Source organism: Neopsephotus bourkii, unplaced genomic scaffold, assembly GCF_033783945.1.
Source record: "Neopsephotus bourkii isolate Nb327-2 ecotype Australia unplaced genomic scaffold, CSIRO-AGI_Nbou_v1 NB_234, whole genome shotgun sequence".
Classification (NCBI taxonomy): Eukaryota; Metazoa; Chordata; class Aves; order Psittaciformes; family Psittacidae; genus Neopsephotus; species Neopsephotus bourkii.
The window spans coordinates 14,899,981-14,913,644 of NW_026900744.1; the positions used below are offsets into that span (position 1 = coordinate 14,899,981).

Genomic DNA, 13,664 nt, shown 5'->3' on the forward strand with positions numbered 1-13,664 from the left:
TAAAGACCACAGTATCTCAGAGGAACTAAGGAGGACTGCTCTGTAACACACCTGAGACCAAACCCTGTAATGATGTTTTCAGCCTTGAAAACAAATAAATCTATAACACTTACTCAGTAAATTCTATTACAGTGAAGTTACTGACCAGCATTGTTGATTTGCTGCTGGTGCATCTCACAGCCAGAGCTGGTGCCTGAAGGACAATCCTGACACTGAGTGACTTGAGCCTAAAATTGATCAACACCTAATTCTGGCAACTCAAGGAAGTGTGCTGAAGGCTTCGGCAGCTTTTCCTGACCTGCATCTCAAGTACAACCATTTGTACCCCAGCCTCCTGGGAGGTGCTGCAGAAGCACTCTGGCAAGGCTGTGGAGGAAAGCCAGTTCTTCCAGGGAAGGAGCCTGCTGCCTGCACTGGGCCTGTTCCAGTGCTGCTGGTACTGAAGGATAAGTCTATGGTTGCAGGCAAGCACAAGACACAAACAGTCCATGGTCAGGGGTGCTAACCTTTTCAACCTCATTTTCTATGGATCCAGGTCAGCTGGAAAGCACTTGTGCCTTTCTGAAGCATGGCAGTGCCAGGATGGTGCTAATGACAGCACTTCTGGGGGGAGGATTGGGGGGGGGGTGGGGTGGCTAATGACAGTGCCTGCACTGATGAGAGTTCACTACCTGGAAACTCTCCCTAAGGACATACTGCTGACAGAGATCTGCCAAACCCAGCAAGGACAGGACTTGGAAGGCATAGCAGCAGCTCCAAAATTCAGCATCTATAAGCAGTTATTTAATACAGCATGGTTGCCGTGAAGCCTTCACCCTACCAGTACCCTCAGACATATGCAAAGCAGGACAATGCTTCTCTCCTCAGAAAAGAGACAACAAAAAGAACCAGGAGAGCCTGAGCTGAGCTCAGCTCAGGAACAAGGGTCTGAAAAATAAAGGGCGAACAGAAATTCCACCAACACCCAAGACAAAGGTTGGAGACAGCCCAAATGCAGCAGTATCACCCATGGATGGGGGAGCTCAGCTCCCGCTTGGTTCAGAACAGGGGCCCCAACATCTCTCCACACGTGTCTGGGAACAATCCCCACCCCACAGGGCATGAAAACAGGCTGACATTCAGAACCACCACATAAAGGTGAAGAGCTCTGAATATGAAGTGGACTTGTTAACTGTGGACTGCTTTCAGGAGAGTTGCTGCCCTCCTGCTGCATCTTTTGTACCATCGAGCTGGCTTTACCCACTCTTCTTGCTTTTGGTTAAGAAAACACTGAAATGTCCCTTTCCTCAGGACTCCTGACAGTGGAAAGCCCTGAATGTCCTCCAAAACTTTATGAAGATATGCAAGAACTCCATATATACAGTCAAAAATAGGTTTACTGGAATGTCTTTAGTCACAGCTGTAAGCAGCAATACTGAAAACACTGAGCTTGTGCATTCCCATGGCAGGACCAGAAAGTCTTCTGGATTGTAAAACCTATTAATTCCCCTCCATTCCCCCCTCCCCCCTTCTTTTTTTAACAACAGAGAAAAAACACCCTTGCAGTTCTCCACAGAAGGGGCAGTTCCCTGTGACATAATGGTATGCTTCTCTTCAGACATTTTTTCCCGTCCTTTACTCCAATGAAGGGTCAGTCCCCTTAGCTTGCCACAGCAGGCAACAGGGAACTACTCACATGGTATTTTTATTATTAATATTACAACTTGACCATATATACAGACAGACTGTAGTGGCAAATAGCCAGTTCCAAACCAGAGCCCCAGAATTCCACAAAACAGGCAGTTTGGGAACAGAATCTTCTGTTATATATGAAAGAAAAAACAACCTGACAGCAGGAGCAGGTACTCAACCAAAAAAGGGTCATTTGGCAGTTCTTAAAACACTGTTAGAACTGGCTACTTGCCACTGCCACCTCACTCCTTGGAGGAAAACAACTTCAAAGCTATATACAGGTATCTCACTTAAATTACACAGCAGTTTGGTTATCCCAGAGCCAGCTCCACCAAAGTCTCCAGCTGCCTGGTCAGGTATGGTACTTCAGGACTATAGGTACTGGAAAACAAAGAAACAAGCTCTCAGCCACACACCTTTGCATGCAACAATCCTCCCTGATAGAGATTGGGGGGGGGGCCCCCCCCCATTCCTGTAGCAACAAGCACCAAACATCTGTGAGGGAGAGTATGTTTCCAAGCTCAAGCTAATGCAGTCTGTGCCTGCACACATGCTAGACAACATTTCCCACCACCTTCATCTCCTTCCAGCTTCCCTAACTGAAACCAGATGGGATTTTCCATCAGTCTCTCACTCTAGAATGCTCTGGCACTGCTGCCACCTCTGCCTCTCCCGCTGCAGGCTGTGTGTCAGGAGGACAAACAGGCAACCAGAGTTTGGCTGAAGTAACAAAAACAGTTACAGAGCTGCCCCCAGCCACAGTGAGTGAGAGGAAAAACCTCCAGACCCAGTAGCACAGAAGAGCAGTGCTGCCATGCAGGGCTCCTTGGATCCCCATAGCACATCATTCTGCGGGCAGAGGGCTGAACTACTTCTGCCTGAAGAAATATGCTCTGGTTGTTACTACCTATTTGGTAGGGAAAGCAGTGGCATCACTGCTCTGGGGAGCTCCAGAGAGACTGGGAAGGGCAGAGGGCAGCGGAGGGGACCAATGTCAGACCCACAGCAGCTACCTGCTGAAAATTAAGTGCAGCAGTTCTGGGGTAGAGCATGTGCAGGGAGCAGACCCACTGCAAGTTGGCTGATAACATGTGGAGAGGTCTTTGGAAGCCATTGCTCTGGTCTGAAACTCTTCCACCTACTCCCACCAGCCTCAGGATCTATGGGTGCCAGCCCTGGATCAATCCAGTGTTGCTTAGGCAGCGCTGGCTTTCTTTGGCTACAGTCAGCAGGACTTGGTTTGAGCCTGCCCTTCCGCATGCACATTTAAGCCTTGCAGAAGAGGAGCACAGAGTGGTCTACAGGCACCACTTAGGACATGTTAAGGCAGAGCAGGGCCTGACACAGCGGCTCAGGTGCTCTCCCACAGAGACAACAGCACTGTGGTGGCACTCACAGTGTGGACTGCCATGGGTGTTTCTATGCCAGACGTGGCTGAGGTGACATGGAGCTACTCACCAATGATCACAAGCAGAAGAATGACTGCCACCAGTGCCATGATTGCCTTCATCTGCAAGAGGAGCACAGAGGCATGTTACATAGGGTGCCATATGTAGCTGCTCTGACATGAAAGAAGGCCTTTGCCCTCCAGCATCTTTTCAGCTAGAAAGCAGAACTTCTGCATCCCCTCTGCTGTTCCTGTTGTTGCTCACCTTGCAGCCTCGCCACCACATCTGTCTCCGAAGCTGCTTGGCTCTGTTGCTAAAAGCTGTGGCATTGTCTGATAAACTTTCTATCAAAGGAAAGAAAAGAGGTGATTCAGTGGCACACAGTGGGAGATGGAGCATCCACTCATTCTACTGACTCCACTGAGTTTTAAGCAATAAACTCTGCATTAGTGGAAAAGACCCAACCACAGCGTGATTCATCAAAGCCACAGCAGACACCAATGTGACGCCCTTTGGTAGAGCACATGCAGACCTGCCAGAGTCCCACTGAGCCCCCTTTGTACTGGCTGCCCTCCGAGGACAGGATTTTGATCTGCTAGCCAGCAGGGGAGCAGACAGCAGAAGTGCTCCAGGCCGTTGTGAAACAGATCAATCTACCTTTGCTTGAAGGATGAACCATATCACAGTACCCAAATGCCTCCAAACTAATGCCTCTCTGCAGAGCAGCAGAAGGCGGAGGTGGAAAGGGAATGTCAGCAGGAAGTCAGATCTGCAGCCTAAGGCTGATACACCTCTCCCAGGAGGAGCAAAAATACAAGCCCAGGTCTGTCATTCTGAGCTGCAAACAGGTAACCTGACCCAGCAGCAGGGAAAGAGATGTGGGGAACAGATCAGCACCTGATTTGTCCTGCAGGTCATCCAGCCGCTCGCCTCTTTCAATCACCTTTGTGATATTCTCTTGCATAACGTCGATGACTTCATCCACCTGATTCTGGACACTAGAGCAGAGCAAAGGCAGCATGAAGAGCAGAAGCGAACATCACCAGCTGTACTCTGCAGCACCAGCCCTTGCTCAGAGCTGCCCAGGCTGGCAGGATCCCTGAGCTCGCTGACAAAAACCAAAGGGGACAACACTGGAGGGAGGTTGATGGGATGCCAGAAAGCAAGAGGTATGGCATCACCTGGGGTGGGTCTCTGGCAACCCCAAGAAGGGTGAGAGAACACAAGGGGCTCAGAGGGTACTGGGAAGTCAGTAGACATAGGGTACCCTCTGTAACATCTTCAATACCCAAATGCAGTAAGAAAAGGCACAAGTTGCTGTTGGTGGGCACCTGTGCTGCAGAATAGCTCACAAAAGTATAAAAATTATACCTTATCTTTCCAGATTTCACAGAACCTTGCAATGCACCTTTGCTAAGTAACTAGGGGAAACTAAAGGTGCACTCATGCCTCTGGCAACCAATTTGCTAAATGAACCCCACTCTGCCAGGGGTGTCAAGAGGACAGTAAAGAAATTGGCTGATATGAACTAAACCAAGTTATTATAATTCATCTTCTCATAGGTTACGCAACTCTGTGGGTAGTTGCTTCAGTGAACAGTAGCCTAAATCACACCCGCAGGGTTATTATAAATGCATTTATTCATTCCATAAAAAAAAGGCACATTGGTAAGAGAGAAAAATTCTCCTGGTGGAAAAATACTGCTACATTCTGGTTTGTATTTTGGAGCTAATACACTTTGATTTTCCTGGAGATAGAAATAAGAAATTTCTTGGCCCCTAGGGAGACAATACATTGTTCGAGACATGCCGTTCCCAGAAAGTAAGTGGCAACAGCAATGTATTGGAGGTAATGCGACAAACACACAGGGCAACAAACCAGAAATAGCTCCAGGCCACTCACTCTGCATTAAGTCTTAGGTTTGACAGCTTAGGTTGCTTCGATTAAAAACATTTAAGCACTTTAAACACATCAAAATGCATCCAGGATTTGCTAAATATGCAGCACAAACAGGCCACTTCAGCAGCATTCCACATTATCATAACCACACACCTCCTATTAACTGTGGCACTGGTGTCCCCAAGGGAAAGGATTACCAGCACCTTGTCTTTAGCACCTACTTAGCATCCACACTGTCATGCTCCCCATATTATCTAGTCACACCACCCTCTTCAGACCTTACAAAACCCTCTCCTCCCCACTGCCATCTCACAGATGCAGAAGCTCAATGTTTTTTGCCAAATCAGGATTTTTACAGCAACACCAGACCCAACTCCACTACTCAAGAGAGCCATCATCCAGCACCTAACCTCAGAGCACTTGATACGACAGTATTATCCTCCACCATGGCCCAGGAAACCAGGGCCAAGAGAGACTCAGAGCAATTTGCCCACAGCCAGTCAGTGGGGCACTGCAGAATCAGGAACAGGGCTCTGTTCCAGCCACCAAACCAGTAATTAATTAACTAGAGTCATAGGTTCACATTGACCTATTTCTCCTGTCTTCCTATCAGCTATATGCCTCTCACAGAGCAGAGCATAGATGAAGGTGTAGGTGTTTGTAGGAGGTACAGAGCCCCCAGGCTCCAGTGAGATGCTTGCACCAACTGATGAGCAGCTGCCACAAGCAATAGTGGTCACAAAGGAAAAGCACATGCCTTGCTCACATTGCCTTACAATTCCAAACCAGGCAAGGAATATCCTTAAAAGGCGCCCCCCCCCCCCCCCCCCAAAGCTCTAGAATGAGCTCCAGATCTTTGAATATGAAGAGGCTTCCATCTTCGCATTTTAGCTCAGGCTCTGTAGCACCACTGTGGCTTCCAGAGCTGGAACAGTCAGGCAACACCTCTGAAGCCAGTTTCTGATTTAACAGCCCTCATGGCACATGCTAGAATTTTCACAATGCATGTGAAAACTTGCTTTATTTAGGACACCACAAGAAAGGAACCTGCCTTCCCTGTGCTACACTGCAGAGTCTGTGGGAGCAGCATCTCTGAATCCACCTACACTGTGCAGTGGCAGCCACCTGCCAGGAGTTTCTTATCTGGAGGGGAAAGGCACAGATAATCCCCAATCACCTCTCAGCAGGAGCATGCCCTGTGCCCATGACCCTATCCTGATCCTTTTGCAAGGTATGAGGCAGAGCTGCCACCGTTGAGAATGTGTTGTGGAAGGTGGCACTGAAGATGCAGGCAGATGCTGCCTGGGAAACATGCGGTGGTGCCTGTGGAATTAAGTGTTCACCCCACAGAGGACATGCACAGCCCTGTGGCCCTTTCCTGGAGTAGCAGGTGAGGACTTGAGTAGGAGGCGTGCTCTGCAAAGGGGGGTTCCTTACCTCAGCACAATGGACAAGTCCCAGCTCTGAGCTGCCAGCAATGCTGCTATAGCTTGGGGTGAGAGAAGAAAAGCGGAAACATCTGCTATTTTGCTTGGCAAAAACTAGAATGTTTTAAACATCAGTTTCACGGGCAGAAGACTGCATCTGCAGTATGTAAATGTTTCTAGAATAGTTCACTGGCTGCAAAATAAAGAGATTTCCTCCCACAACAGAATTGTGACCAAGTTATCTTGGTACAACAAACAAGTGGGAGCACACACAGTTACAATGCACCTAGGAATGTGCAGCACAAGGCACCACCCGGTATGCCTCGAGTACAAGTCAGCATCTGGAGAGATGCTGCTGTGGTCCTGAGGCACCCCAAAGTGTTCAAGGCAAAGTGGGCAGGTTTGTAATTTGAAGCTGCTATCATACATCAAGCATTTGGAAGAGACCTACGGAACACAGACCCTACTACCCAAGCTGCATCTCAGCATCCCACCTGTTTGCACTTGAGCTGCTTGGCAAAAAACTGTGTGCCTCTGCTACCTGCTCATAGCTTGGGCATGCTGTCAGCCATCCCCCAGTGAACAAAGTATTTCATAGATGGAGAGTGGAAGCACAAAGAAATCAAGGCTTAAACTCTCGCAAATACTGAGACATTTAACTCCCATGGAACACAGACACTGAGCATCCCAGTACTTTCTGGTGCTCAGATCAATCTGATGCAAAGAGAGCCTGGAAAATAGCAAGGAAGAAGAGACCACGCCAGGGAATGAAACTTTGTTCTCCACAGAGCGCTCTAGCCAGACCTTAGGCCAGCCCTTGCTTGCTTTCTTTCTCATCCATCACTGCTGCAAGACATGCTTCTCCGGGAGGGGTCTGAAGGTGCCCAGCCTATTCATTAGCCCTGCAGTTTCACAACAAAGTCAGAAATTCCCATTCGTTTGGCATGCTTAAGGTTGGAAATTCAAGTCACATCACGAAGAAAATATTTTCTTGTTTCGTTTGGCAAGAGAGAATGAATCTTCTAATACGAAGCCTATTTCCTGTTAGGGAGATACTGGCTTTTGACACATGTATTTCATGTGCTTCACTCCTGCCAGATTTCCAAGAGAAATGAAGGAGAATAGCTGCCAGGAAAGAAAGCAAGACAAAAGCATAAAATATGGCTCCCATGACCCTCCTTCTTACTAATTGTGGCATATATGATGCTTTTAATAAGGACAGCAAGTGCACACTATCAAAGCAACAAGAGTCATCTTGCTTTAGGCTCCTCTTTTCTTAGTGCTTTGCTGGGTCCAGAGTGGGAGGAATAAACCTTCCATTTTGGCTACTCTGGGTTAGCTACTGAGAAACTCCCTGGGATGGTCACAGTGTTTGCCTAACAACAGTGGCGCATTCTTCAGACACCATAAACTGCCCATGCACGCACCATGGGATGCGCTACTCAAGGCTGCTTCTTGTCTCCAAGCTGGCTGTTTACAGCTAGCATGACACACTTATATTTTCCACCCCAGCAATATTAATAGCGCTATGTATTTTGGTGCAAATTAAACCCAAACATCCCTTGTTGTGGCAGTAACCCAGGCAAGAGGGAACAAGACGGAGAGCCAAGCTGGATGGACAACAGTGCAAAGGCATGAGGACAGCCAAGCACAGCCAAGCACAGTGTTCTCCAAGGCATGTCTCTCTGCAGAGAGGCTGCCCAGCAGAACGCCCTGCTGTACTCAACAATGGGGTGTCAGCACTGAACCGTGCCACAGATAACAGGTTTTTTTGCTGTTTCATCCCAGCTGTGAGGAAGACAACAGCCAGTGCCTCCCTGAAGCCTTCAGTCCTTGAAAGGACTATACCTAACAATGATGTCTGTCAACATGGTCTCAGTATCACCTTTAAATGAAAGCTTGGACTACGGCTGGGGTCCACTGCACAGCCAGCAACCTGCAATAAGCAGCCAGGCCCTGTGAAGCTGCTGTCAACTCTTGCCTTGAAACCATTCCCCAAACCCTCTCCCTCCTCCAGATGTAACTTAAGAGACAGACAAAACCATTGAGGCTGAGCTCTAGTGCTGGCCACCCTCAACAATACAATCGGGGAACCACAGCCTCCTGGGGAACCACAGTAGCATGCTCAGCCTCATCGCCACCACAACCAGGACCAGCAACAGCCACCTGAAAGCAGAAACATCAGCAGTGTAGGACATGAAGCAGCACAGAAAAGGGGGTGATTTTAGTAGCATTTTTGAAAATACGACCTGCGATGAGATGCTCCTGTTCTAAATAAAACAGGTGGAAGATGAACATCTCACCTTCCCTCAGAAAGGCAGTAAGAGCTCTCATGACACACACTCAGTACTTCTCACATAGCCTGAAAGCAAAAGCAGAGAGATCAGCTCTCCCTTACCTATTCTTTGTAACTTTTGGGAAAAGGATAGAAGCCTATTAAAAGCTGCCTTTCAGCTCCAGCTCTCCCCAGGGACAGGGAGGTCTCAGTGGGAGCCTAAGGAACCTCATGCAGCCACTTAATTACCAGGAGTGTCTCCCCCAACCCAGCAGCCATTGGGACAACAAAGCTTGAACTTCCAGACACATCAGGATGAAAATGCAGCACAGAGGGGACTGTGACACTTTCTCCTGTTGCTATTGCTGGCTCTAAATCAGCTCTTTCCCCTATGAGATTTGCAGTGTTCCCCACCATCTCTTTCTGCAGCTGAGCCAGCCTTGAGGGTCTCTGCTGCCAAACTCACCACCCTGACCCAAGTCCCTTCGCTGCCAAGGACAACTAGGAAAAGTGTCCAGTCTTGCCTCTCACATCCAACATATTTCACACCTTTGCTCCCATAATCCCATCATCTTTTCCTCTACCCAATCCTGCATCCAGTTTCCTTTTATGCCTGTCTTCACACCTTGTTCCTCCAGATACAGCTAGTCTCTAGCTTTATCCACCTATGCCTCAGCTCTCTAAATGCTCAAATTCCTCAAAATGTCTTTTCCTTACAGTGTTTCATCAATAACTGAAACCCAACCCTCCTTTTCCTCCTCTGCTGAAACCAGAGCGAACTGTATTATTCCTCTACCTAAGCCCCTCCTTTGGAGAACAAAGGCATAGATGTCACCCCCTCTACACATTTTTAGGGGGCAGAACCCCACTGATAAAACCAAATCTCATCCCTCTCATCCACTCCAGATCAGCCTGGCCCTGACCTAGAGGGAGGCTTTATCCACACTGGTTTACCCTAAGGACCAACTCACCTCTTATCAACTGCATCCTCACACCATGGAGGGAACAGAGACCTCCTGAAAACACAGGGCACAGTGACCAACACAGTACCTGCTGTATAACTCAAGTGCCCTTCATCTGTCAAGGTAATGTGGGAAGCAGGCACACTGGCAGGCACCGACACTGGTAATGAGTCATCTCTGCCTTTTTCCTGGCATGAAAAAAATCCCTAATGAAGAGCAACACTCAGGCTGCACATAGGTCAACACAGTCTGAGTAATGCCTGGTCATCAGTCCCTGCATACATCTCTGTTCTGGCTCCATGAAGATCAGCAAAGGAAACAGTGCAACACAAATCAGGAGTCTGTGAATATTCCCCCCTCTTTTCCATTAAATCCTACCATTGCATCCCTCATAAATAAGAGCAGGACAAACTGGAACCCAGAACGAGCATCATCCAGGAAATGACCCAATGGGAGAAGGATCCAGAGTGTTCACTCCTTCCTTCTTGCCCTAATACAGTCAGTAATCCTCCTCCTCCAGCCATAATGGTTTCCTGTTTTCCAGCTGCTTTGACCCCACTGAGTCACTGCTTATCTTCAGGTGACCTGTATCAGGTTTTTATCTTGAGAAGAGGCCAGAGAATAGCTACTGTCCAAAAACCATGGTCTTGGTGTGTTCCTGACCACTTGCTTTCTTGTAATGTTGAGGAGCAAGCTACAGGATGAAATAAAAAACAACAAAGCGAAAAAAAAAATGGTGCTAGCAAAGGTTAGAATTCAGGGTTAATGCTCTAGAAAGTGAGCCTCATAAAAGCAGGAAAGAGATCATCACCAGAATACAGCAAGAGCTTTAGAAACTCCACTGGTCTACTGCAATACAATCCTATCCCTTTGCCTCTGTCAGCGCCCGTTTTCTTGATAACTTGCATCAAGTTTGAGATTTCCCTTAGCTGTGGACATGTAGGGAAGGAAACGTCAGTTAGAAGAAAGCAAGTACAAGCCATGTTCATATTCTAAATTACAAAGAAATACATAGTTAAGACAGCACAGGAGCTCACAGTGCCAGAATAAAGTATCATCTGCATGGCACTGAGGAACAACAACTTACTGCCTGATCTTGTCATTCCTAGGTCCAAATCTTGGTCCAGAAGGCCCTCTCCTGCAGGCAGAAAAGAGCAATCAGGATGGAAGGTACAATGAAAACATGTTTTGAAACCAGACTCAAAAGATACACAACAGAGAATCAACACCTTGTAGACAGAGGGTTGTTCTCATACCTCCCATCAGTCCCTCCCAGGTCTTAGGATACGTGGGACACCCCAATCTTAATTAAATCTAATTCATGCTCGATGTCAAGCCTCATCTCAAAGGAATAAAAGGGCTTGACTTCCAGGCCCCCCCTACAAGGCAAGGGAGCAGCTTTTGGTATTCAACACCTGCAGTCTTGGAGCTTAGGCAGTTAAGACATCGCATTCCCTAGATCAGTCATTCAGAAACTCACAAGAAAAAGTCTTCCTCTTCATCTGAATCTTCTTCCAAGAGGTTCCTCTGCAAGCACAGAAAAGAGCCAAACCACATCAACAAGCAACCACCAATTCCCATGCACACTTCCAGCTCTTAAGACACAGTCAGCATCCCCTGACTGCAGGTTACATGCAAGCCCTCCTTTGGAGGGGATCGACAGTACTCGTTTGGAGTTATTCTGTTTTTCTCCCCTTGTGACTAAGGTCTGAACTGGATGTCTCCATGCTGCTATTATCACTTTGGCAGTGTTTGCTAACTCTGCAAGCACTGACTGATGCATAGCTCTGCAGCTCTGACTTGGGACAACTTGCAACTCTGCCGCTGAGCCAAACTGGATTTATATCAATGGCCAGTTGCCTGCAAAGGTTCAAATCCCAATTCCAGGGATCAGTACAACTCCCTGTGGTGCAGAAGCAGCCAGTGTCAGCAAGCACAAAGCAGAGCCCCTGCACAGGCCAGCGGTGGAAGGAAGCTCCCGTTTGTTCAAGGGACAATCCCCAGTGCTGCACTTTGTCAATGGCAGCTAACTCAAAGAACATCAGCCACCGCGAAGTGTCCCATGTACCTGGGAAGTCGGATTCACTCCAAATGTGGAGAACATTGGGAGCGTCTCCAGCCATCTAATGGCAGCAGATGCAAGAAGGATGACTACAAGGAAACACGCTGGGCTCCCTGTAAGGCACGTCCAGAGAGGCTGGCCCTTCCAAACACTCAACTCAAGCAAAAGCCATGGCCGGGCTGGAAAGCAGAACGGTCTCACAGCTCCTCTGCTTCCCATCAAAGGGCTCCTCCTGGGCTCAGATTTGCTGTTCCACTGTACTGCGTCAGACAGTCCAAAGCCTGAATTTTAAGAGCAGCCCCACAATCACACTTAAGCCTGAAAGATTCAGACAGACAGTACTAGAGTTCATTTCTCAGACCAAGGCAGCACAAATTCTCCAATCGAGCCAAGAGTTCCCTAGAACATCCATTTAGGGTCAAAAAAAAATCAAGAGAGAGTGGGAATGGCACACAAAGCAGGTGGGCCTAGGAACACACGGAATTGTCCTTATGGTATCGAAAGCTGCTTCCTCTGTGCATAAACTGCGGCTCCCACCTGAAACACAGTCCTCTTATTTTAAAGCTCACCTATATTTCCATCCTTGTCATATTTGCTTAATCAACTTAAGCAAACAGCAAGACAACGAAGTAGTTTCAGCCACTGTCTCCCTCAAGGGCTGAGCAAACTGCTTTTGGCAACACAGGATCCTCATCTTGCTGATGGCTGTCATGAACCATAGCAACATTTGAGACTACGGTCTAAACTCAGTTTTAGCACAGTATGACCCCAGGACAAACACATCACATTCAATCCACTTTGTCTAAAACAGGCAGCTGCACCACTGACCCGTATTCAAGGCCTGAAACATCAGGGGAACATGGTGACTGGGGGGGGAAAAATGACCTGTAGAGCACAGGGTAACTTCACAAGAGTCCTTCAGCCAATAACATGTGGAGGAGAGCTGTGATGCCCAGGCCTAGCTGTGCAGAGGCAGGAAACTGGGGCACACCGGATCTCAGAGCCTAAAGAAACTGAATCAGGTTCCCAAAACAGGATCTCTGAGTGAGGTTTGTTTTAAAACACACAGATGAGGTTTGCTGCATGGACAATGCCCCACTAACTAAATAACATTATCGACAGCGACCCGGGTTTCTAGGCCCCGTAGCTACGGGACACAACAGCAGCAGCCCCTTCGGCAAACGGAGCCGTAGCTCACCTTGCACCAGCCGACCCAGCGGCTAACGGCATGGGGCAGTGCGGGGGCCTTAGGGTCCCCAGTGTGCCCTAACAACCACCTGCCCTCCATGGGCCCCTATCCCGGGGACCGCTCCGTACCATAACGGCCAGCAGCACCGGCACTCACCCGCTCACTCTTCACGGAGCCCGTCACCTCGTCGTCGTTCAGGTGCCGCTTGAATTTCGGGGGCATGGTCTCTGCCTGCGGGAGAGGCGACTTCGTGCCCGGGAGGAGAAGCCTGCCGGGGAGGTGCAGACACGGGCCGGGTCACCCCGCTGCTGCACGACTCAACCGCGCTGCCCAGGCCGCCCCTCGCCAGGGGAAGTGGCAAAGCGTGGCGGGCACCCGGGGAGCCCTACACAGTGTCCCCGGAGGGGGGGAGGGAAAAGGGGAAAGACGAAACAAGGATGCAAGAGCCACAGGGCAGAGGGAATTCAAGGGCAGCCGGTGCCCGACACCCGCACTTTCACCCGGGCCCGCCGTTCCGGTTCAGCCCGCCGGTGCCACAGGGGCCACCAGCAAGCACAGCCAATGCCCAGACAGAGACACCCAACCCCCGCGACGACGCAGGACCCCACCACGGCAGCCGCTCTCACCGGGCTCCACGCCGGGCCGGGCCGGCGGGAAATGGCCGGCACTGCGGCTGCGAGTCAGCTGTCCCATCGACCGCCTCGGCGATCCGCCCACCGCGCCGAGCAATCGATTGCCGAGTAGAGGGCAGGGTCGGGGCGGAGCCTGCATGGTGCCGGGGCGGGGCCTCC

The 13,664-nt window shown here is 49.3% G+C and overlaps 1 protein-coding gene across 2 annotated transcripts; it reads right to left on the reverse strand.

Moving 5' to 3' along the window:
• Positions 1 to 1,358: 1,358 nt before the first annotated feature.
• On the reverse strand, positions 1,359 to 13,645 carry VAMP4 (vesicle associated membrane protein 4). Of its 2 annotated transcripts, none has more exons than XM_061345431.1 (8): positions 13,500 to 13,645; positions 13,030 to 13,104; positions 11,103 to 11,149; positions 10,710 to 10,760; positions 3,957 to 4,057; positions 3,324 to 3,403; positions 3,130 to 3,181; positions 1,359 to 2,052 (listed from the first exon to the last, which is right to left on the reverse strand). In XM_061345431.1, the coding sequence occupies exons 2-8, from the start codon at positions 13,093 to 13,095 to the stop codon at positions 2,024 to 2,026; spliced, it is 426 nt and encodes a 141-aa protein (XP_061201415.1). In that variant the 5' UTR covers positions 13,096 to 13,104; positions 13,500 to 13,645; the 3' UTR covers positions 1,359 to 2,023. The 2 variants fall into 2 exon arrangements, with proteins under 2 accessions (XP_061201415.1, XP_061201414.1); XM_061345430.1 differs by having other exon boundaries at positions 13,030 to 13,141; positions 13,500 to 13,641.
• Positions 13,646 to 13,664: the final 19 nt, after the last annotated feature.